Source organism: Panthera leo, chromosome C1, assembly GCF_018350215.1.
Source record: "Panthera leo isolate Ple1 chromosome C1, P.leo_Ple1_pat1.1, whole genome shotgun sequence".
Taxonomy (NCBI): Eukaryota; Metazoa; Chordata; class Mammalia; order Carnivora; family Felidae; genus Panthera; species Panthera leo.
The window spans coordinates 145,500,134-145,526,589 of record NC_056686.1 but is presented as its reverse complement, the minus strand read 5'-3'; the positions used below and the strand labels follow the sequence as shown (position 1 = coordinate 145,526,589).

Here is a 26,456-nt window from a genome sequence, read left to right as displayed (position 1 = left end):
GTGACTGGATGATAAGGCTATTAACTGAGATAGGAAATAGAGAAGGACAATGTTAGGAAACTTCAGGAACTAGCTGGGATCAAACATATTCATTATATATATGCAGTGGAGAAAATACTATTAACATCCAAACTAAAAGTAAGTATGCCCTGGTTAGCATGAAAAAGAAGTTAACTTTGGCTCTTTCAATTAAAAAAAAAAAAAGCATACTGGGGCACCTGGGTGGCTCAGTCAGTTAATCTTCCAAATTCTCCTCAGGTCGTGATCCCACGGTCTGTGAGTTCAAGCCCTGCATCGGGCTCTGTGCTGACAGCTCAGAGCCTGGAGCCTGCTTTGGATTCTTGTGTCTCCCTCTCTCTCTCTGCCCCTCCCCTGCTCACATCTGTCTCTCTCTCTCTCAAAAATAAATACACATTTAAAAAAATTAAAAAATAAACTAAAAAAAATAAAAAAGCATACCTATCCTACTTAGTTAAATCCACTGTCAACACTACTTTTCATATAGAAAATCTCAAGAAGCTCTCAGATTATATAGCTCTATCCTCTCATTTTTTGATTAATTATTTCCTAAGGATATCCTGTATCTGTAAATCAGATCTTCCTGAACTCTAGAAATTAAACTGCAATGCAAACATGTCATGCTCTTCTCAGAGAGCACAAGTGTTTAGAGCTCACGTATGGCTTGTGTACAGCCATTAGAGATGGTCAGAAAATGACTGCGTGAGGTTCGTGTGGATGTAGAAAGCAGGGGGGGGACCAAGCAGCTGCTTCGCACTGTGGTATAATTTAGTCCCCATAAACCTTCCAGAAGAAGTGGTCAGTACAGAAGAGTCAGGTGTGAGGAGGACTCAGACCTTAGATGTGGCAGTTACCAGTAAGAGCTGGGATGGGCCGGGAGATAGAAAAGAAGGAAAACAAACTCAAAGGAATGCATAAGTTACCTTCAACATCACAACTCAGGTAGTTACGCACTTCGTTCAAAATGAAATTGATATCTTCTTCCGAAGGGATAGGATGGTGTGTAATATCCGTTGGAGTGTCGGTAGTGCCGGCTATTGTCATCTTTTGCCAGGGTAAGAAGAAAATTACTCGCCCATCACTGGTTGCTGGGTCAAGCAGTCCCATGCTCTCTGGGCTGATGTAAAAAGAAGGGTTACAGATTTCTGAAATTAGCAGAAGTTTAATCCTTAATCTGCAGTCTAAAAACTACTTTATTCACTAATTCTCATAGAAGCAAACAAGAAACACATGAACTATTACTTTAACTGCCGATACTCTAGCCTAGAAATTCCTAAAAGAAAAAAAAAAATAATATTGGTAACAGAAAAAGAAGGGAGCATGTGTGATATTAAAACTCACAGCTCAACCAGCCCTCTCCATCTCAACAACGCAAGGTTAATTAAGAAAGTGGACTTCACTTTCCAATTGTTTGGGTTTTTATATTCTTTGGACCATTCACATCAGATAATGTCAGCAGGGATAAGTGTCTATAATTCCTTTTGTGATGGTGAATTAAGGATTGCTCTTCAACCTTTTTTCAAGTCAATGAAAAGTATTTTCCTTGGACATTTGACATTTGACACATCTTTCAGTGGAAGGTCTCAGAAGTACATGAGAAAAGTGAAGGCTCTAAGTTTCTAGCAACTAAAATGTGATCAGAAAAGTTCTTTACTTCTTTGTACCTAGATGAACTTACACCACTTCACCAAATATGAAATTTCTTACTTTACTTCAATTTTATAGAAATCTCAAGAAGTGCATCAATGAGAAAAGGGCTGGGTTTTCTACTATTACATAAATAACAGTGAATGAGGGTAAGGTCAAAAAAGGGAGAGGAATATCTTAGCAACGACAGTCTTTAAACAGACATAAGAGGCTAATGTATTATGCTATTAAATCAAGGTTCGAAGATGCCTCTTTTGACAGATTACATAAAATCTTCCCAAATATGAGTCAATAATTTTCACTAACACATACTTAATATTTTAAACCCAAATTATAAAACACACCAGAAATAATAAGCAACTAGAAATATTAACAAAACCTGTCCAGTTGTCTCATTAAATCAGAAACTATTGTTTTCATGCATTCATGAACCATTCAAAGAAATTTGGAGAAGTTGAAAAAGGGGCGGGATGATCTTAAAGTGTCATGTTCAAACAGTTAGGCCCTACCAATCTTCAGAGAGCTGTTTCAGTCTGACTGAATTCTCATAGCAAGCCAATGTTAAAGACATTTTCAGCTTCTATTAATGAAATTTCTTAAATAGAAAACACAATTCCATTTGGTTTAAATAAATTTCAAGAAGTCCCTCCTATACCCGTAAATTTAAAAAAAGTGTAAACTTTTTATGTTTATCATTCCTCTGAAAAAACTTAAAAAAAAAAAACTCATATTGATTCAATTGTATAAGGGTGAGGGCCTAACAAGTGCTTAAAAGTAAACAACAATAATTTATTTCATGAAAAAGAAATCTAGGGATACCTGGCTGGCTCAGTGGGTAGAGTACGTGACTCTTGATCTTGGGGTCTTTAGTTAAACCTCATGTTGGGCATACAACTTGTTCAAAAAAAAAAAAAAAAAAGAGCTACAAAATTACTTGAAAAAAAAAAAAAAAGAAATCTATAGTCAGCTTAGCATATGCATCTTCTTTATGTAAACCACAAAGAGTGTAAGGCTTTTGTTGCAAAGACCCATGAGTCCCATGAAATGCTGCCATTTCTTTTTTTTTTTTTTTTTTTTTAATGTTTATTTTTTGTGAGGGAGAGGGAGCAAGCACACAGGGGAGGGGCAGAGAGAGGGGGAGACACAGAATCCAAAGCAGGCTCCAGGCTCTGAGCTGTCAGCACAGGGCCCGACATGGGGCTTGAACTCACCAACCGTGGGGTCGTGACCTAAGCTGAAGTCAGATGCTTAACTGACTGAGCCGTGACTGAGTACCGGAAATGCTGCCATTTCTACAGAGCCTTTGTAGAAAGAACCACTGTCTACAGGATCCGTGAGAGACATGGAGAGAGTGGGCCACAGTCCTACTTAACATACGCAAAATGCATCAGAGAAGTGGGTCAATCATTTAAACCTTCAGCTAAGATTTCATCTTCATTCAGGGTTGAAGGAAATAATTTTACTTTCATTTTTATATATTGAAAACTATAAGTATCGAATATTTTATATTTTTTTCTTTGTGTTTCTCCTAAGACTCTCTTAAAAAAAATCTTAAAAGACACTAGTTAATTACGTAGTTTGTAAGCAACTGATTTGATCCTGGGTTAATATGCCCTTACATTAAATCAGTCACTTTGGGGCTGGGAATTAACTCATTCAGAGTTCAAGCTTTCAATCTGATAAATAGTACCATGTTGAAACAAAAGAATAAACTGCATCTCCTAACATTTAAGGAACAAATTATATGTTGGTATATTTTATGCATGATCATTTTATAGAGCAGATATCATATGAGGTACTTAAGTAACTCAATAAACCTGACAAAATTTTGCGTAAAATTATTATATTCAACAACCTAGACATGAAATGCTATTAGGAAAGCACAACTACTGAATCCTTTAAAAAAAACCTTCCAATGCAATAAAAGCAGTTTAAAGGGTGAAGGTGATGGTTACCAACACACGCATAACTGGATCCTGTAGAGAATCAACTGCTTAAGTGAAGACATATGTGTCAAACATAAAATTAACAAGCACAGAGGGAAGACAAAGCTAGTAATGAATGGTATAAAAATTTAAGAATCCACTTGGAAATACCTTTCATCAGTTCTAAATTACCTAATTCATACTCTCCCTTAGGGAAACGTTTGTTTTCTTATGAAGGATTAGTTCTGCAAGGTCACACTAAAGTTTGAAAATGGAGAGCACCTGTAGTGATGGTCTATACGGGACAGGGACACGTAGGTCATTCCTCAATATGTCTGATTCACTGACATCAGGAGGAAAACCACGCTGCTAATTTACGTGTGCGTCTAGGATTAAACATAATGAACATTTTTCTCAAGCAGACCACTGCCTTCCTCAAGTACCCTTATTTCAACTGAAATCAATTTATTGTTAACTACTTAGCAACCAGTGTTAGAGCTAACAGTACGCACACAGCAATACAGAAACAACAACAACCACCCCCACCACAACAACACCCCCCAGAAACCTGACTTCTTGTCAGGGGTAAAAAAACACCTATAGGTAGAAGGAGGAGATGATTATTTTCATGTGTGTAAAGTCATCGTGCATTGTGGCTGCTTTAAAAAGAGCATCTAACCGCAACTCTGATGGAAATTTCAGGTTTGTTCTTCATGTAAAAACTAAACAACACCTTTAAAATTAAATGATTTCTGTGTTCTGGGTTTTTGGAAACTGAAATAATGCAAACAAAAAAAGTCTGCTACCATGGCACATGTCTTTGAGGGTCATAACAAGGTTAACAAATGCCATAAAGATACTCCCAAAACAGCCCAACACGACATACACATGGTCCTTGCCTTACATTTAGCAGCCTACACTCAACAAATCAGTGGCTACTGGACTCACTGCATATCTAAACTGATCAGGTTCTAGTGGAAATGTTAGACCTTAAGGTGCCACCACCCAGTGTATGGGGCAGCCCCAGGAGGTCTGACTCATCCCTGAGGGCCAAGTGGAACCCTCGAGCTATAACTGAGTGTGACTGACTGATGAGCCCAGGCAGTCATTTCAGTCTGACATCTCCCAGCCCCACCCAAGAAAGTGAATTGATATGGAGAGCAAAACCAGCCCTCTGGGATGGCTGCAGGTCAGGGCTAGAAGGGAATAAACCCTTAATCCAGGCCAGTATCCAAAACTAAGGAGCTCATCTGCAGCAGACCCTGAGCAGGAATTGGGCTGCAAACCACTCCCGGAAGGTTTCTGACAGGAGGTATAGCGGTTATAGTTCAAGGTGCTAAAAATGGGGACATTAATTCCTCCCAAAGCAGCATGAGATCACTTACTGCATCTGAAGCAGGCCCAGCTGTAACTCACACGTTCACAATTTATGGGGAGGTGCCCTGAAGCTAATGACAAATTCTGGGGATTAAGAAAGGCATCCTGTTTTGAAAATATTACATCCAGGTGATATATATTTATATTTCTTTAAAAGCACCTATCTACTCTGTTATTAGCGTATTATAAAGTTTAGTACAGAACTATATGGTGTAGCATTACCTCTTTCATGTAAAATGTTTAAAAGGATAGACATTTGTGCAAGTATGAACACACGGTTTTACAGAAGCAATCATAGGAAGTGTTACTGATTACCAGAGAACAACTGAAATGGGGAATAAGGCAGGGGGGCGTGAGAAAGAAGAGAGAGGCTCTCACTTTTCCTTTTGTGTCCTTCTATTTTCTACAGCGATTACTTTAACGCACTTATTTTTATATACATGGGTTATCTGAGCAATAAAATGAAGAATCATATTTTGTTTTCATAGTTTCACTTTTCTATATCAAAAATATCCCTTATAGGTGTTACATTGAATTTTAACTTTAAAAAAAGCAACAATCTCTATTTGGTCAAGTTAACACAAAAAAGTTAGTAGGATTCATTCAGGAAATATTTACTGGTCACTATTAGACACTGCATGAAGAGCAGTCAACAAAATAGATACAAAGGATCGCAGGATCATTGTCAAAATGTATACAAATCAGGTACTACCTTGAGATAAGGAACCAGAAGCTGAAAGAAGTAGCTTGCCAAGGCCAAACAGTCTGTAAGAGGTAAAGTGGTGAACATCAAGTACTACATCAAGGTATCACCTTAATTTACCCCCTGTCTCCCCATTTTAATGATGGGCAAACTAAGGTTTACAAAATTCAAATGGCCTGCCCCAAATGATATCTATTAAGTGGCAGAATTAAATTAGGGAATAATGAATCCTCTGACATCGCAGGACAATAGTGAAGAAAACATGAAACATAATAACACATGAGGATATACTGAATCTACTAAGATCTAAACAAATATGCAAATGTGTGTGTCTGTAGCGTAGGTCTTATATCCATAGCCTAAAAGATATTAAAGAAAAAAAACCCTCCAAAAAACCCCTTATAAACTAGCTGTCTTCGCATATTTTTAATCTAATACAAAATAGATGCATATGATTATGAATGAAACTATTGTTGAAAACTTCTCTATATACAAGAAACATTTGCATATTTACATGTATTTACTTCTCTCCTTTTCATTTAACAAAACTCCGGTTCCAGATTTTAAAACTCTATTAAGTACTGCTACATAAAGTTTTATTATCAAGACTGAAACACCTTGCTTTCTTTAGTCCTCAATTAAAATACTAATGATGGTCTACTTATCACACATAGACATTTAAAAATGAGACAGAAATCTTAGAAGTTGGTGGATAAAAAATGGACTTTCATATTTTTTTTAACAGAAGTGTAATATTTTTCTTGGTAGAAGTGAATTTGGTACAAATTAGGTGTATCCTGGAGTCTTTTTGGGAAGATTTGGTTATTGAAAAACTGATGAAACAGCAGCATCACATAACATAGCAGGATAGCATCCCAGGAGAATGTAGATATTAAACAAAATACAGATTCTGTTCATCCATTTAATCAAATATTAAAAGACTGATATAACTTTACAGAAATGTATTAAAACATGGAAGAGATCACTCTCATCCTAACCACGTTACCTAGAAATTACCACCTTTAACTGTTACCCATAATCGTATTGCCTAGAGATAATCACCGTTAGTATTTGATGTATTTCCTTGTAGTCTTTTTTTCTATATTTACGCAGTGTTGAGATCACATTACACATTTAATCTTACATCCTTCATTCTAAACTAACAGGGTATCGTTACTGTTTTCCTAAAACATTAAAGTTATTTATAATTACAAGTTTTAATGACTATATAATATTCCCTTGTGCAGATATGCCACAATTAACTTATCCATTCTATTAAGGTTAGCACTTAAGGAGTTTCTAATATTTCTCAACTATAGATAATATCATAGTGAATACCAGGAGCATAGATCATTACTCCATACAAAATTACTAGTTTGCCTACTGGATTTACCACATATGGAGATAAAAATGGTATGTTCCATACTCTCGTCATGGTTACATGATTTTTTTCCACAGAAGTCTTGAAATGTCCATGAGATCCAATTATAATTAATTTCTTAACTAAAACCCTCTAAATGTTTTTTTAATTTGTTAAAAATTTCAAAAATATAATAAAAAAGAATAGTGCAATGTGCCCATCAGTCAAGTTCAATGAATTTCAGTGAATAGGTATCTTTGTTTCATCTCTCTCCCTACCCATTTCTCCGACAATTATCTTTGTTAATATGAGAGATCAGAAATCACATCCAATTTGACTTGCTGTGACAGTTTTCACAACGCATTTCAAAAGTCATAAACATAAGAGTACACGAGAGGTCCTCATGTTCAGATTCTTCATAAGCCAATTTGAGTATTTATAAAATTATGTTTTTAGTGTTTTAATTAAAATATGCCCTTCGTGGAATTTTTTTTTTTTTTACAAAATTTACCCTTAATATTTTAATTAACATTCAAAAACACTAAGGCGTATTTTCTGAAGGTGAGTACACTGAAGAAAGTACAATAGATCCCAAATCATTAACCCCTAGAAGTGAGTATTGCCGTAAAAGCTAAGAAATTCCCAAGTCTGGATTGTATTTTGTGTTTTGGAAGAGTTCCTTTGCTTATTTCTCCTCATTTTGAACAGGAAGCTAGACCATCCAGTAAGAAAAGTGGGCTGAGGGGCACCTGGGTGGCTCAGTTGGTTAAGCTTTGGAATTCAGCTCAGGTCACGATCTCAGTTTGTGGGTTCGAGCCCCGCATCGGGCTCTGTGCTGGCAGCTCGGAGCCTGGAGCCTGCTTCGGATTCTGTGTCTCCCTCTCTCTCTCTGCCCCTTCCCAGCTCGTGCTCTCGCTCTCTCACTCTCATTCTCTCTCTCTCAAAAATAAATGAAGAAGCTTTAAAAAAAAAAAAAAAAAGTGTGCTAAAAGAATAAATGCAAACGATTTCCTGTCCCCTTTGCAAGGGTGCCGAGTTGGCACACAGTTACCTGTAATAACCAGGCATCACAATGTGGACACCAGCGCTCGGCTGGCAGATAGCTGCGGCGTTCTTATCATCCATTTTGCGCACGGTGTCTGTGAAAGGTCCCGTAGCATTGATAACGCATTTGGCTCTCACATCAAATTCCTGCCCTGTGAAAGAAAGCAGCATCAATCACACACCCCATTTGTTTCCCTGCTCACCGATGCTTTGGGTTATTAATTTACCTATAAACTTAACCTATGGCGAAGTACACTGTGCACCACACGAAGGGACACAAGCAGCCAGAGTTACTGAAAAGCCACACAAAGGGCTTGCATCCGAGTCGGTCTACCCAACACAAGTCCAAATCGAAGAAAGAACGTGCCACTTCGTCATCTCGGTTCTCAGTCTATTTTGCAAAGTGCCCGGCATCTGAGCGCCAAACGTGAAGAAAGCCGGGTGAGTAAATAATCCGCTTTCTCCCTAAAACTCAAATGTGTAAACAGCGCTGCCGTGAGACAACATAGGTCTCAGTGTTGGTTTTGTTCAAGGAAACGAGGTGATTGTGAAGCTCTGCCTACGTGGCCACAGAACCAGGACAAGAATGGAAAATCCAACCAAAGGTAAAGTGATTGACTCTAACGATGTATAAATGCACTGCCTGTGTCACTTACTTTGAAACTTGGCATGCTTATTTAATTTTATTAATAACATGTTTTTGTCCAGAAAGCAGAATACCTTCCTAGCTGTGGGAATTTTGTGGGCATTTATTATTATCATTATCATTATTGTTATTTAACACAAAGGGGAAAAATTGCCAAGTACCACAAGGGAAAATTTTCATGTTAAACCAGTCATTGTTGACAATAAGGAATATAATTAATATGACTCTGAAATATGGCTTAAATAAAAGAGAAGTGACAGAAAAATTATGATTCAGTCATTACATCGGCGAGGCAAGATGCTAAGAAAGACCTTCCCGCTAGGGCCTCGGCATACCTGTGAGCACGTCCTTACACCGTGCACCGCTCACTCGCTCTTTCCCCGTGTGGGGGTCTGTCTTCTTGAGCAAGCTCACAACCTCCATGTAATTGGCTGTGGCAGCCCCGTACCTGGCAGCAGTGAGGGCAATGGCAAGGTTCATCCGTGCATCGTTGTGTTGTCCTGCAGCAGGGGAAAGCATCAGAGGAGGGACAGGAGTCACCTCGAGCCACAGACTGGTGGAACAGAAGTGTGTCACAACAGATATGTCACATCTGTCCCTGTCACCCAGAATCTACATGATGGCTGGTCAGCTCTATAGGGCATGATTTAAAAATACATGGTCGTTCTCGGCCAGGCATTTACCTGCCATTTCACCAAGTGCACTTTTGTATACCGCCGAAAGGGCAAAAAATACCCCTTTCGTACGGAGCTCACATCAATTAGCTGAAAGTTAAGAAGTAAGTAATTATTCTCGCAGCTCGGGAACATATGTACATGTCAGACTTTTCCTAATACAGACAACCCGTATGCATGAAAGTGAAGCAATTCAAAACCTCAGAATATTTGACACCCCAACTGGTGTTGATTAACAATTTTTATGAGTATGTGCTCTATCTAATATTCAAAATCAAGAGCTTAATCCCCCATAGAGCATCTCTATGCATTCTATAAAAGGATTTTTCTTGGTTTGACTCTTGATCAGAGCTCCTTAAAATGTAACATTTTTTTTTTTTTAATCACACATAAAAGGTAAGAAATTAAGCAGGGCAAAATTTAATTACAGAACAATTCCTACCTGTATTGTTAAAGATTTATTGCTGAAAAATCCTAGTTAAAGAAAACTAAGAGGGAGGTGAAGGGGGGGGGGTGGGGGAAGATGATTAATCACTTTAAAATACTGGCATCACTAGAGACGTTTTCTATTTATTATTGCCAGTGGAGTTCACGCAGACCAGGAAGAATTACTCTACATTGCAGGGGCCAGGTTCTCTGTGCCCTGAATAATTAATTACTCAGGGCTAGATGTATTGAATCAGGGTTCAAATTCCCACACACTGGGATCAGTTCTATCAAGATAATACTGATAAAGGGATGAATTTGTAATGGATATTGTTGTTGATTTATGTTGCCAGCATACCAAACATTTAGTATAAATGGTTTATGTAAAGTTTCTTCCTTGTGATTCCGCCTGTGCAGGGCCAGAAGCCCTGCACAGGTAATCTGTTCCAGCTAAAAGGGCAAAGTTATAAAGAGAGAATCAATGACTAAAGATTCTGCCACCCCTCCCCACAAACATCTTATTCTAAAACTGCTGAACTAATACAATCAGCCAAGAGCCTTTCCCTCTCCATTAAGTCCTCTATCAGTAGAGAACATACATTAAACTTCAACATGCAGAATAAGGGGCTATTTCATCCCAAAATTAATAGAATGAAAGTAGAGGAAGAAAGGAAAACAACAGCGGCGGTAGCTGAATTCAGTGGGAAGAAAGACTGGTAGCATTTGTATCAATTTCAACTCAGTTTGACTCTAAAGTTGCTATTAAAATAGCAGACACATTTAAAGTTAAGTCTAAGAAACCAACTTCTATTAATGTAGGGCTCATTTAAAATTGGAATATGTTCCACCAAGTTAAATGCATGCAAACAGACCAAAGACACTGAGAATTCCATTATAGATCTTATCTCTAAATTAAAGAGAGTACCCATCCTATCCAATCCTTCTGGGAGATTTATGTACCTAACAATGAAACACCCTATGGGCAGTACAAGAAATCCAAGCCATGTTTGTAAGGTAGCAAGCCTCACACCCCACCAGGTGTGCCTTGATTTACACACTGGACAAGTCTCTGGAAAGCCATGTGTATATTAACTCTCTTAAATCCTACACAGAAGTCACTATTGAAAGGGACCAGGCAGAAAACCCATTTGTTAACTGACAGATTACTTCATAAAGCAGTGTATCTATTACACAATCATCCAGTAACAAAACTCTAAGCTTTGAACACACAAAATCTCTCTTTTAATACCTTATCAAAATATAAAGTCTCACTGGAACAGCATTGGTATACTTGATCAAGCTCTGTTGCTTCTATACTAAGAAATGCCTCAATTAATTTCCAAATCCTGAGACTTTTAAGGTAAACAAGATCGTCCGTTCAAAGTGTGAGGAGGAAAGAAGCTTCTTTGGTCCTTATCTCCCATGCCCACCCACCCTGCTACCCAGGAGCCCCTGCCTTGACCCAAATCAGCATGGCACTTATGAAGGACGGCCCTTCCTGGGATGATCCTCACCTGCCATAATTCTTCCACTCCCATTATACTTACTACTTAGGATTGTTACATTTTTGCGACTCCCTCAACATTCATGCCACTTAACACCTTCTTGCGTTTGTCCACGCTAATTCTTCTGGCTGAAATTCTATTCTGGAAGCTCTGGAAAACTCCTCTTCATCCCTTGTGACCTGGTTCAAATATCCCCTTGAAGTCTCACCATATCTGAGTCCCTCCAAGGCAAAGTTGTTCATCCCTTATTCTGAGTCAATATCACATCTTGTATATACATTTTTAGTAGCCCTTATGATATTATGTTCAGCCATGTATCCATCAACTTAAAGAAATAATAAGCTTTGATTATGAGTCAGGGACTGACATAAATGCAGAGAACATACTGGTGAAGAGACACAGGGTGGTCGCTCTTCTCCCAGAGCTCACCTCCCACTGTAGTCACCAGACAATTTCCCACCTCTTCATCCCACTCACGGTAAGGCAGAAAGCCTTTCTCATTCATTTTTTTTTTTCTTTTTTTTCCCCCTCGTTAGTGCCAAGCACAGAACAGGTATCCAGTATGTATTAAGTTTAGCCAAATTCCATTCTGTGAGTTAAATAAACAGGTTAATTTATAGCCTTAGATTTACAGTCTCATAGATTTATATAGTCTTTAAAAATAAAGAAAATAGTCTTTATATATATATATATATATATATATATATATATATATATTCTTTAGAGAGTTATAGTTCTGTATCTAATAATGGATTGTTTTTGTCTCGTGTTAAAGAAACTTCAGACATCAATAAGTTGGTGGCAAGAAATTTGAGAGAAGCAGATAAACCCCAGAAATGTGGAAAATCTGAACTTCAACCCAAACTAGTCCTTATATTTAAGTTGAATAAGTGTGACAGGAGGAGAAATGGTGATGAATGATTCCCTTAAGACTGACCCCACATATTTCCCCTGGCTCTGCAGGGGAGTGCAAACACAGCTACTGTAAGTTCTTAAAAACCGAGGAGTCAGCAGTTGGACTTTCCTCCGGGCCCCGGGAGCTCACATCTCCACCCAGAAGTTCCCTTCTCTGAGGACATTCAGTTAATTCATGTACCTCCTTGGATTCCTGGTAGCTCTCCTCCCCAACGCACATTCAATTCACCCTTTATCCTGAGATACCCAGATGCTCTCAGTGTATGCTTCCTGGAAGAAATGGTAAATTTCCACTATTCTTAACTAAATTCCCCCTCCAACCCCCTTTGCTGACATTTTGAAAGGTATCTATATGCCTCCTGTAATTTTGTGTCTGGAGACAACGTTTTTGACAACACTGCATGTCACTGGAATGTGATACAATCATCTCAACTCCCCCACCCCATTGATCTGCTTATTAAGCTTGGATTTTCCAATCCGCTTCCTGAGAGCCAGGCAACATGATACTACTCACGGATCAGTGAATAGCTTTACATTGGCACTGACGCAAGGGCCCAGACGGGGACTGTGAAAATCTGTTTCCTACTCTATTCTCCTTTTGCGCTTGAAATCTCACATATGTGCACATACTGAACTTACAACTCGTGTGAGAGGAAGCTCCTAAGAGGTGGAAGGTGTAACTGTTTTCCCTTGTTTAGAAAAACACAATATTAAATCAACCTACCCAAAAGAATGAAGGTCAGTGGCGGTAGAGAATGATTTTGCCTTAATTCTCCATGGCCCTGCGTACAGGATAGTGAGAGGTATTTTACGTGAAAAGTGTTTTAGAATGTGATCGTGGAAAAGATAGGCCTCAAACGTAAATATTTTGGAGACTAGCAGCATCGCTGTCCTCAGAGGGTTTCAGAGTTTAGCAACTAAGTGAACATGCAAAATAGCTGGAAAAAAAAAAAAAAAAAGATATAATCCCTGAATGTGTAAAGGATGTGAAGAATGAGTAAACACACAAAAACCCTAGGTAACAAATTTCCTGGCATTTTCCTGGTTGTGCAGATCTAAAATTCTATGATGTCCTGAAATTCTACATATAATCTTCTTTTAATACAGCGTCTGTTTAAAATGGCCATTTACAGTGCACAGACCTAACTATGGACCCAGAAATCTGTATAGAAAGTCTAGCCTTTAGGGAAAAAAAAAAAAAAAAAAAAAAAAGCTCTTGATTAAAATAACACCTGTCCATGACTTCAACATCAATAAAACCTGCCACTGTTGAAATGTTGAGAATATTTCCTTCCATCTCCCTATGCCTGATCTGGGTCTTGGGCAATCATATGACTACTTCTGGCAGGGGGAGAAAGGATGCTTGAAAGAAAGAACACTTCCTTAAAGCTCAAATCCCATTCCTAACAAAATCCACAGGGCCTGATTCATTCTCTCAGACTGACGGTGTCACAATGACCTCTTGGGCACCTTCTCCTTAGCAGTCTGCCAAAGACAATTCAAAGGCTAACCTACTAAACTTGAGCTGATTTAATATAATGATTATACTTAAAATTTCCCTTTCTGATGGGAAGAGTGCAGGTAGAAGCAGAGTAGAAAAGGGATGTGTGTGTGTGTGTGTGTGTGCGCGCGCGCGTGCACGTGTGGGTGTGTGTGTGAGGGGATTACAAAATCTGGCTTAAGTTCATAGGATGAATAAAACTGAAAAGGAAAACTCAACATGAGAACATACTTCTGACAGTCTATTGTGGCAACAATGCAATTTCCAAAAGTACATTATTTATAAAGGTGATTATTTGTGTGGAGCATGGCAGGGATCAGGGAGGCTCGTGAAGCAGCTAAGGGAGGATGCACCTTACCACATATGGTGGAGAATGGCTCTGGACTTGTAAGGACAGGGTCATATGTTTAGGGGGACTCCTCAGGGCTTCAGGGTCCTAGACAAGGAGAGGAACTGGGTAGCACTTCTGAAATTATACAGTGCATGTAATGGCTAGTCCTCAATAGCTACCTACCCCTTTCAAGATTTCACTTCAACCTACTCCTCATTTCTGGCCTCTCTCACTTTGGCCCGGCATGTCGAAAAGGAGAAAGGGCATGAATGAAGACCAAACGGCAGGTACTTTATAAAGGAAATCAGAAAAATAAAACTGGAAATTAAATTCTTCCATTAGTTCTACAATTACAGTAAAATCTTGATTCGAATGACTTTTGTGGGCTATGCTATATTGCAAAAAATTCCTCATACCTCCCTGTAACCCTTTGCTATGAATCTTCAGTGTCCTCTCCCACTCTAACCCTGGACTCAGCCACGTGAAATTGTTTGGGTCAATGGGATACTAATCGATGTGATTTTAAAAAGGAGGCTCTACAAAGCCAAAAGACACACCCAGGCTAGGCTGCTGGTACCAGGAGGGCGATGAGAGGCATGTGGCAAGTTGCCCCCAGTCATCTCGGCCAAGGCCATTCTGCATCGGTTGGCAGTCAACACCTCTAGACACTAGTGCAAATTCTGGGGAAACCAGAAGAATCCCTGAGCCAACCCCAGACAAGATCAGAAGAACCACCTAGAGGACCACCCCAGTGCATGAACAATAAATCCTAACTGTTTTCATACTCTCGGGGGTTTATGGTTGTTTGTTATGTGGAATTGTGGCAATAGATAATTTACACAGGCAGTGTAGCCAATTTTCTAATAAAATTAATCCTGATTAAAAATAGGTTCTATCTTCAAAACTGCCTTCTAAGATGGTGATTTTTGAACACAACTCATTTTCCCATAGAAATGGTATAAAATAAATGGGAGTAAGATGATTAGGCTGTGCCAGAGAGCTAGTTAGATCAAGAGGTACCTGAATAAGGGAATTAATGGTTCCAAGAGCCTCAAAGCCCATGACCTCCTCACACGGACTCTAAATCTCTGGGCTGACTCTAGTACCATTTTGAAACGCCTCTGCTGTTCTTTTTGCTTACGTTGTCCCTACTCCATGAGACATCCTATCCTACCTGGTAGCCTATTCAACTTTCATCTTTTCTTCATGAAACCTGCCCTGACTCCTCTCAGGCCCAATAGCCTTTTCTACTCTCTGCTTCCGTCACACTTTGAACCTACACTTTTTACAGCACAAACTATTTTCTAAATATTTGCATTCAACGCTCAGTCACTTATTGAGCAAATATGTACTAATGCTTTTAATGTGTCAGAAACTGTGCTAGAAATCAGGTCTCCAACAGACCCCTAAAGAGGCACCGTTTCAGGTCTAGAGAGCCTTGGTTCTAATAACATGTTCCTAAAAGAACAGAGTGCACCTTATTCCATTTTGCTTTCCTAGTACCTACCACAGCATTTGCTGCCTGGTAGATATTCAAAAATGCGCTGAGTGAATAAATGAGGAAATGTACATGATTATAGAAATCACAGGTCAGAGACTGCTCAAATAAGGGAAATGTGCTCAAGACTAAGAGATTCTAGGAACAGCTGCTGACCACTCAACTCTACCCTCCATAGCTGTGGTCTCCACTAAACCAAGGAACTACTGTCTCTCTACCTAGCTGCCCAGCAGACAGTAGAAACAGGATGTCTTCTATCGCAAGATCTCTGGTGAAAACACAAGCAGAAGGAGAAGGCCAGTGGTAAAGTTAAAGCAAGCGAGGGTTTGATGTATGATTAGGACAGCAGGAGGCAGATCCCTTTAACAACTACTGAGTACATATTGTGAGCCAGACACGATGCTAGGCTTAGGGGTCCACTGAGTAGGGAGAATAAGATTACCCTAGTCTTTTGCATTATGGAACCACGCTCTAATGGGAAGACGGATGAAATCAACTAAAATCAGCTGATAAGACAATTAGAAATCACAACAATGGCAATGGAGGGAAAAATCTGGGGCAAGGAGAGCAAATCCTTGGTGCAGGAGTTATATTTTAGGCAGGGCAGTCAGGAGAGGCAGCCCAGATTAACAAGAAATAGAGAACATGCAGACAAGGCAATTAAGCCCTAACAGCAAGACCACCAACTATAAACTTTAATCACTGCTAATTTGCAATTATATCCAAAGCTTATATGAAGCATAAACTATCAGAAATGCGACGTGGCATTAGCACAACCCCGTTTCATTAAATAGGGCCTGTAAAGTAACTTTTTTTCTCATGCGTACTTCAAAGTATTCATCTGTATTTTACACATACTTATCAGGAATTAAGTGTTAAAATCATCTTGGTTTGATGTATACTTCTGCAGAAAATGTCTTCTAGTATAGCCCGGAAAAACTCAAAATAAAAGCATCATATTCAAAGTTTATGAATTGGAGTAATTTGCTGTCACTTATCCATACTACCGTTCTCCGGAAGGGACACCTGTTAGCACGGAGCATGTAATCATTTTTATTATTAAATACAAAGGTACAATTAAATACAGGCACAGGATGTGACCTGCATCATAATTCTACCCAGCCTTTCTCTTCACAATATCCTTTTCATTATTGTGGGCCTTTTGTTCCTTCCTGTTTCTTTTGTCTCACCCTAAGTTCTTGAACAAGCTATTTACAATCTGAATAATTAGCAATCAGCGTGGATCTGTGGTCTTTGGCCTCCTGTAAACGAAACATTGTGAAGTGCCTTAACGTGACATATTGAAGTACGTAAAGTTTCTATACCCTCAGGACTTTCCTTTCTTGAAAAAAGTTTTAAAGGAACCTAATGAAGAGTAAGTTTTCTACTTTTCAGACACTTGGGAATCTAGCTAGAGTTGAACAAAAATATAACCACATGTAACTGCAAACGGAATGCTCTGGGTGTGCATTATCCATATATGTGCAAAAATGCGCTATACATCAATTTACAGTGAAGACCCCTCCCCTTGGGTGCCTCCCCAGGGCAATTAATTCTCTCTCTAGGACAAGCCAAAAACAGGCTTTTGTACTTTGAAGGGAGAAAAAGAGAAAAGTAATGAGACAAAAATTAATTGAAATGAAGTTGTAAAGTCAGTCAGCCAGACACACTATAGAGAGGCTTTTATAGACCTTACAATATGTGGCCTAAAACCAGAGGTAATCTTCCTCGGTTGTTTGTGAAATGCACTAAAGCCACTGATTCACTATCTTAGCATATCTAGCTTTGATGGTGAGGGCCTTCATTTCCTGAGCCCTATGGTCTGGGAGGAGTGGCATCTTAACCCAAAATAACTGTCCTGAGGATGCTTGAGATTTATTTCTCTTACCAATGTTTCACAAACACCTACTATGTGCCAGGCATGGAGCTCAGGATCACTGTGGGGAGCAGAAATTAAAACAGATTGGTCCGGCCGCTCCAGGGTTCTGCGATACAAGAGCAAATTTTCAGTCTAACTTGGAAAAGTCACAAGTTCCAAAAAGGCTCTTCAATACTTAACCATATTTCCTTTCTCTTTCCTCTGCCGTTTTCCTAAGATATCACCAAGAATAGCACCCCAGACACATCTTCTTGTCTCTCCTATGTTCTAAGAAGATTGCAAGGTGTATTTCATAGGAACGTGTGCTTGTGGTCAAGTCCATTCCCTACCAATGCTGAGACCTGACGCTAGTTGCTTCATCTAAGGTTCTATTCGGTCATCTACACAAGGGGAATGACAATGGGGTTGACATGGGGTTAATGTGAGGAATAAGTAAGATAACTAATGTATGTTACAACATAATGGCTCTCAACAAATATTAACTATTATTAAAAGGTAAAAAAAAAAATTTTTTTCCTGGAAAGTCAAGATGGCTTTACACCTTAATTGGAAGATATGGCTACAACCTAAAATACTTTAAAAATAAAAACAAAAATGCTGTGTTTACTTTCTAGTTCAAAATGGTTTACCGCTCATTGTGACAAACTTTTTTTGAAATGTGTAACAACTGATCTCTAATCTCTGCACTTCGTGAATACAGTTTGCTCTTTTTCTCTCTCATCACTTTTTACCACTGAGGAACAACTATTCTTTTTCGTATGCCACAGTGGATAGAAAGACAGGGAAATGGTTTTCAATCCAGTGGAAAACAGCATTGACAGGATAAGCATTTCAAAATATCAGAATAACCAAATCTTAATGCAGCTGACTTCATTTTCTCTTAAAAGTAGGGAGTCTCTGCCAGTTTTTATAAAGGAGATCAACACTTGCTACAAATTGGGAAAAATCAAAAGAACCAAGTTCTAATTCCTCCAGCAGCCGCTAACCGGGCGTATTCCTATTACAGCTAATGGTCTGGATATTGTTTGCTTTTGCTTCCCAGCAACTCCCTTCTCTCCACCATGTAAGTTTCACAGAGGGGCTCAAGGCTCCACCTCCCACGGGAGAGAAAGAAGGTCCGCTGAGACTCAGGCTTCCGACCTGGCTCCAATCAGAGGCTCTCGACACAGACTTCAACCTAGAGCTAGTGACCCAGAGCATGGGACCATGAGAAATCCAACATGAAGGGGGAGGCAAACAGCAGCAGCATCACCCCTTTCTAGGGGGTGGCAGTGGCAGAGACGCCTGCAGCGATGGCAGAACAAGATGTGACACACAATAATCAGTACTAAAAGTCTTCGGTGGACCAGTGCAGGCACAGGATGGCATCTGTGGCGTTGGTTGCCACAAATAATTTTGGGTCCCTCATTTTTCAGGCTATGTCTTCAGCCTTCCCAGCATTTCTGCCTCTTGCTCAAGGCCTGTGCCTAAAACTCGAGGCAAGTCCCAACCCCTGCCTCAGTTTCCTCATCGCTTGAGCCACAGAATGGAACTTTGAGATCTCTCAGGTTCCTGCCAGCTCTACCAATTTTCTACATAGCGCTCATAAAACTTCAAAGACACGAACTGGAAACTTGAGAATCTAATTCTGTAACAAAGCAGAAGCCCTTTAATGGGAAACGGGACAGGCAAAAGTGAGTGAAAGAATCCTTTCACTTACACGAAGCCACCTTTCAGTGCCCGTCTCCTCATTTGTGTGTGAGTTTATGCACACAACTTTTTACAAACCAGCTGGAATGGTTCAACCGGCCCCAGGGAACATTCTGAGTGTGAGCTACATAATAAATACATGCAACCGTGTGCTGAGGGCCGGCTGGGGAATTCTAACTGGAAGCAGCCTTTTGAGAACCTTTATCTGTTGCATGGCGAGTCCTGTATCTTATCAGATTTCTCTCTCTAATCACAGGAAGATTCCACACCTTATCAAATTGTTATCAAATCAGTCTGACCAGACCCCAATGTACTGATTGAAGAGAATGCGTACTGTCACATTAACATGAAAAGCAGGCTAATTCTAGGCGCTCGGGGAGAACCTAGGGGCTGGAGACTCAGAATACCTGCGTTCAGGACCCACATGCCACAGACTGACTTGATTCTGGGCCTGGTCCTTTTGCCCCTCAGAGTCTGTTTCTTCATCTGCAAAATAAAGTTAACACCAAGCTCTGTGCCGACCTTCTAGAGTAACTGCAATGATCCGATTAATCCATAATCGGAAGCATTTGTCAACCGGGAAGCCTTCTAAGAATGAAGCTATTACTGTTAAAAAACATTCCCTTCTACTAAATTTACCTTCCCTTCCCTTTTGTTTGAGATAGTCTTTTATTTGTTATCCAAATCATAAATATTCCTCAGTTATCAGAATATCTCTTAGTAACCCACATTCAGTGTTTACTGAGAAACTTTATTTGGGGCTTGAAACTCTAAAAGAGGAAGACAAGTAAGAATTGAACTCTTTTTAACTATAAAAACAAAACCTCAGACTCATTTGACAAATATATCTAACGGGCATTGTTTCAAACTGTAGTAAGAATATCCAACAGCTTCTACTTGAACTTGATATTTACTAAGCAAAATTCTGATCTTAGTTTGGTTATTCAAGTAAGTTTGCCCTACTGGATTTTTTTTTTTTTTTTCCAACAGTAATTATGACTCATCTGATCTACAAGGGGTATTTGGTTTCCCATAAGAATCAATAAATGAAGAGCAGGGACTTAGTTCTATCCACCCCAACTATCACCACCACCAATTTACCTGCAACAAGGACAATTGGTATGTTGGAAGGTGTTAACCTATCTGTTGTCTAAAATAATCCATTTATAATTCAATAGCCTGTGAGTTTGGCTAGTAATCATCAACTTAGCAGAGCCTGACCACCCTGAGAGAAATGAAAATAATAGATACTCTCAACCTTTACAATCACGATCATATGCTGAGGCAGAAGACTGAGGTGTAAAGGCTGTGAGAATGAGCTTGACATAGCCCTTGCTTTGCTGCCACTTAACTACCTCCTAACAGCTAGTAGAATACATAGATGAAAAGACAAAGTTTATGCACAATGCAGTTATCAATGAAATGATGTCAATATTGCAAACACAATCATCAAATACTATGCCAGATGCTCTAGCCATATTTTTAAAGCCAACAGATTTGTTCTTCTGTAAAGTTAAACACGGAGGAGAAAAAATAAACTAGCCATAGTAAGAAAAAAGATATTCTACTTTGAGAAAATAGCTTGAGTTGTAAATTGCCAATGACTCAGTATGACTACCCATACTTTTAAAAAGGCTAGAAAAAGAACTTAGACTGGGGCGCCTGAGTGGCTCAGTCGGTCGAGCGTCTGACTTTGGCCCAGGTCATGATCTCGCGGTCCATAGGTTCGAGCCCCGCATCGGGCTCTGTGCTGACAGCTCGGAGCCCGGAGCCTGTTTCAGATTCTGTGTCTCCCTCTCTCTCTGACCCTCCCCTGTTCATGCTCTTTCTCTCTCTGTCTCAAAAAATAAATAAACATTAAACAAAAAAAAATTAAAAAAAAAAAGAAAAATAACTTAGATAATTGCATTCTATTATCTCATTTGAAAATGCACATTTCAGGGGCACCTGGATGGCTCAGTGGGTTAAGCGTCCGACTGCAGCTCAGGTCACGATCTCACAGTTCGTGAGTTTAAAGCCCGGCGTCGGGCTCTGTGCTGACAGTTCAGAGCCTGGAACCTGCTTCAGATTCTGTGTCTCCCTCTCTCTCTGTCCCTCCTCCACTCACACTCGGTCTCTCTCTCTTTCTTTAGAATAAATAAGCATTAAAAAAGTTAAAAAAAAAAAAAAGAAAATGCACATTTCTGAGTTTAAAAAAAAATCCCTTTACACACACACACACACACACACACACACACACACACACACACACATTTTATTTCATTATTCTGTCCTTTAATGATACTTCAACTTCTAGCTGGCCAAACTACATCTCATATAAAACTTGAACATGGATATACTGGAGGATACTGAAAATTGTCTTTGATCAGGTTGGCTGTAATAACGGCTTTTTATTTTTTTTAAATAAAAGTTTAAAAAAAAAAGAAGAATGCCCTTATAAGTTAACTATACTTTAAAATGTTCTAAGTTGGGGATGGTGCACTTTTTATGTAAAGGCTGTATGATCTCTATTGATGTACTCAACTCTGTTGTGGACATTACCTAAACAAATGAACATGCTAAAATGTAAATTTTATACAATTTTGTGCCACATAATTTAACCATTATAAATGTAAAAATCATTCTCAGCCCACAAAATAAGAGGCAGGCAGGGATTTGACCTCTGCTCTAGAGGGAAAAAATACGAGAGAGAGAGAGAGAGAGAGAGAGAGAGAGAGAGAGAAGGGGAAAGGAAAAAAAATAGGTTAAGATTACCCATGAGCTGACAATTGTTCTAGGTGGAGACAGTACGTTTAAGTCCAAAATTCTCTTCTCCTTTTGTATACCTTTGCACATTTTGAGAATAAAAAGTTAAAATTTTGTAACTCAATGAGTATCCTTTCACAATGTATACATATATCAAATCATCACATTGTACACTTTAAATACCTTATAATTTTCTTACTTATACCTCAATAAAGCTGGAAAAAATGTAAATTTTTAAAAGAGGAAGAGAAAGAAAGGATAGAAGGAAGGGAGTGAGGGAAGTTGGTTTATTTTTGCTGCCAGCACCACCATTATGCTGAGCTAGTCTCCCAATAACAAATGTATGGTTCATTTGGTTCAGGTGAAGTTTCCTTTACCCTGTCATGTGCTGTCCACATTTTCACACCAAGTTGTTCAGAAAGTCCCCTTCAAGGGGGAAAAAAATGACTACAGAGCTAATCAATGCCTCCCTGTACTTGAGAAGACATTTCTAATATTCTAGAGAGTTTTATTCAAATCTGCACTCAATAAATATGTAAGAAAATTTAAAAATGAATGATTCAAAAATAGGTTACAGGCTCACTTCTGACAAACTATTACATAATTTAATATTAAATAGTACCATTAAAACAGTTGTTTCACCATAAAAGACCTCAACGAATGTCAAAAAATCTTCTCCTTGTCTCTGAAATGCTACAGAATGGTAAGAAACAGCAAGGTTCAAGTGGAAAAAACAAACAAACAAAAAACCCCAATAAAACCAACCAACAAAAACTACCCATGCCCTCACACTTCTAGTCATCTCGTATAATATAAAAATAGTAATGATAAATTTAGATATCATACAATGGCACGTCACATTGAAAAAATATATTTTTAGCTTTACTTACAACTTTTAAATACAGGCTGGGATATATCAAGACTATTACTAATGTTTTCCCTTTTATTTTATAATGAAAAAATAGTCAAATACCATACTTCAGGGAGTTGGGTTTCTTGCCCATATTCCCAGCAATTCTCAAAGTCTTCCTGGAAATGCTAGTCAGTGGCAATTGTCAAAGACAGATCCTGGCTCAGACTTAAGCAGCCCCTGAGTCAATCCTGAGTCAGTCTTGATCATACTTGGCAATATAGGAGTCTCATCCCTCCAGCATTAGAATCTGCCTGCAAACTGTTACCGACCTTCAGGGAACCCCTAGACAAGGAATCCCTGGTGCTTACCAGGCTATAGTGTCCCCTGCCAGGCATAGCAAGCATAAGAAGTCTGCACAATATCTGCTTTGCACCCCTAGGTTCCTACCTGGACTAGAACTCTGCTCTCATCTCAAACTTACGTGGCCAGAGCTCTGATGTTCTGCCTAGCTCTTCCCTCAAGAACTGGCCTCTGTCTCTCCATTTCAGGAGGATGCTTAGTGTCTGCCATAGACCACCACCACCCCCCCCCCCCAAAACACACAAACACACACATGCTGTGCTTTCTCCTAAAGAATCCCCAAGATGCTGTTATGCACTTGACTCCACAGGTCATCACTTCACTGAGAACACTGCTTCCCTGCTCAGTCCGCCTCCTCCACTGATAAGAAGGACTGAGATGAGGAGTACTAAGACAGCAGACAGTCACTCCCTTTTGGAAGACTGCTCATAGTCAGGCCAGATTGTTCCTGGTTCAATTCTCCTACCAGCTTGCCTTAGGAAAGCCGTGCCCTTCAAAGTCATTGAAGGCAGTCCATACTGCAAGGACAAGAAACGTTTCAGCAGACATGGCCAAGGTGTAGCTGCCACATACAGAGCTAGCTATAAAAGCAGGTTCTGTGAATCTCTTACTACTCACAGCAAATAAGAAAAAGAGTCACTCATCTACCTTTATCAATATCCTAGTTCAAGATACATATTCAAAGTTGATTTTATTTGATTAGTTTTTAATTCATCTGTTTGCAAAAATTTATACATCAAAAATGCTGAATTCTAATTAAACACTTAAGCCTAAGAATCAAAGACCCAAACGGACTCTAACAGTCTGTTCACCTGAAGGAGAGGGCAAAATCATAATATATTACTCCATTAAAATATAACTTGAAATACAGCATATTAGTCTTCCACTTAACACACGTCTCGAACTTCTGAGGAATGCTGCACAAAGACGCTTTTGTAAAACCACTCCACAGCACTTTGATGTGACCGTATGTTCATTAAAAGGAAGTATTACTACTTACATACATAAGGTACATAATGAATTCAGTATGTGTCTAGAGTTGGCTAATGCCATTAAAGCACACGCCAAAAGCGCAGACTATAAATCAAAATGAGATTTGTCAAATAAGATCTTAATATGACTCAGGTTCGAAATAAATAAGTAAACCACTAACATTTTGATATGGGATTCGTGAAGAGAGCCAAGCCCAAACTGACACCAGGTTGCAATTGACATCCCTGTGTTCTATCTATAGCTTTGGCTATTCCTCTCTCTCTTCCACCTGGATAAGTACAAAATTAGCATGCACCAGGCATTCTTCACTCCCCTGGGGGTTTGTATCTCTAACGCCATTTTAAAGACTGATATTCTTTCCAAAATGTTGACATAAAACAGTTGGGCAGTTACAGATTTTTTTTTTTTTTTTTTTTTTTTTTACAGCCCACATTACTGAAGTTTTGAAAGACCTGGATTATTCTTAAAACAGAATTTGGAAAACATTTGACATTAGTTTACTATTTCACTTTCAAATTGAGGAAGATTTAACAAAAGACCAAAAAGGGCAGGCCTATAAATAAAAAAGCCAAGCCATAAAAACAGCTATCAAAAATAAATAAATAAATAAATAAATAAATAAATAAATAAATAAATAAATAAGAAAATCTAGTCAGTGTAGTCAGTGGATACTGCAGTTATCCAGGAAGTGTGAGAAAAAGATGGATATTGTTCAATGTATTATACTTTCTCTTTCCTGTGTCTCTACCCTCTCTCAGCCTGGGGTCCTTTCCTTCACATCAGCATAAAATCTCACCCAAGACTTTCCCATAAGTCACTCCGATACATCCCTAGATCCTGAGTTCCCTGCATCAAATGTTGCTTTCATTCACTGCATGCCCACTGCCGGCCGAATTCAAAATGAACTCCTTAGCATGGCATACCCAGTCCTCCACGATCCAGGCCCTTTTTGTGCCTCCACACCTCTACTCACCCTACAGAAGCTCACGCTCTATTCAGCTGCTTCCTGCATTCCACATTCCTTCATGCCTTTGGCCACAATGTTCCCTTATACAGCCTCCCCCACCGACTTTACCTGGTTATACTACTCATTCTTAAAGTTCAGCAAATTATTACTTAAGGAAGCTTTTCTAGATCCCCCCACACACACCCACCTTAGGTATATGCCTCTCGCAGAACTTTTCACGCAGTACTAGAAATCACCATTGGCTTGTCTGTATCCTCTAACAGTCAAAGAGCTTTTTGAGGAAACGAAGCATTTCCTGTAATTCTTGTATCTCTAGTACCTATCATATTACCTATAGACATGGTGCTAATATATGATATGCTGAATAGATAGATAAATAAATAAATAAATAAAATTACCAGTCATATAAAGAATGCAATGAAGAATACTATCCTGTCTAGAAAGATACGAGTCTTAATAACGAATCACATTATTTCAACTTGCCATGCAAGGTATTGCTTCCCTTACAGTCATTGAAAACATCCCAAGACCAAAATGTTAAGGCCAAACTTAAGGAAGAAGAGAGTACAGAAGTAAAGAAAAGAAAACCTTGGAAAGTACTGACACTGATTTTTGGAGTCTACACAGACATGGCAGTAATATGATGCAAGCCTAGATCTACAGTAGGCGCACTTCAGTTCAGAAGTAACATGTTAACATTCAGTCAGCCTCTTCCCAAGAATCATCAGGAAGTTCAGCAGTATTTACATGGAAACCATTTTTTCACATCCTGGGGCTTGTCACTAACTTCTCGAGAGCAGAGTTATCCACACCAGGTAAAGATCTAGACCTGAGGCCCTCCTGACAGAATCAGATTCTGTAACGGGTTGAAAGCCTGAGTGGTGAGATGTAGGCTGGGCAAGAAGGTCAGCAATCTGGGAGCGGGAGACTCAAATTCAACTGCTGCTCTCACGCCATTCTCCAACATTCCCTCACAAGATATCATAGCTCAGGAGCTGATGGAGGAAAATCAGACTGCTCAGCTCTTATTTCCCTTTAGTGGATTAACCAACCATACCTACAGAGACCGCCGCAATCAATCCAAGTGCTCCTTGGTGCTGCGATAGTACGGAATTTTCTAGAGGACTCCTGGTTCGATCTGGACACAAAGAAAACTGAAAGCAATCACAAACCCATGGAGCGGTCACAAACCTACTGACCAGGAAGGAAGCACTCCTTGCTCAGTGGCTGAAGGACGCAAGCAGAGACCTCCCTTCTTGTGGAGACAGGAGCGATCTGAAGGTCTGGGGACAACTTCAGGTCCCACGTGCTATTAGAGCCCTGCCATCACACACGGACACCTCCCTTCCCAAGTGCTAGAGCCTTCCCTTAGTGTGAGTCCGGAAAACCTTGATGGCGAC

The 26,456-nt window shown here is 39.3% G+C and overlaps 1 protein-coding gene across 5 annotated transcripts in view; it reads right to left on the bottom strand.

The window, feature by feature from the left end:
• The window catches only part of GPD2 (glycerol-3-phosphate dehydrogenase 2), a 219,336-nt gene that overhangs the window by 26,783 nt on the left and 166,097 nt on the right, over positions 1–26,456 (bottom strand). For all 5 annotated transcript variants that reach the window (XM_042948829.1, XM_042948830.1, XM_042948831.1 and 2 more), the window contains 3 exons: positions 9,056–9,220; positions 8,082–8,226; positions 942–1,135 (listed from right to left, as the gene is read on the bottom strand). In XM_042948829.1, coding sequence (XP_042804763.1) covers positions 942–1,135; positions 8,082–8,226; positions 9,056–9,220 — 504 coding nt within the window. The remainder of the gene's footprint in view (positions 1–941; positions 1,136–8,081; positions 8,227–9,055; positions 9,221–26,456) is intronic.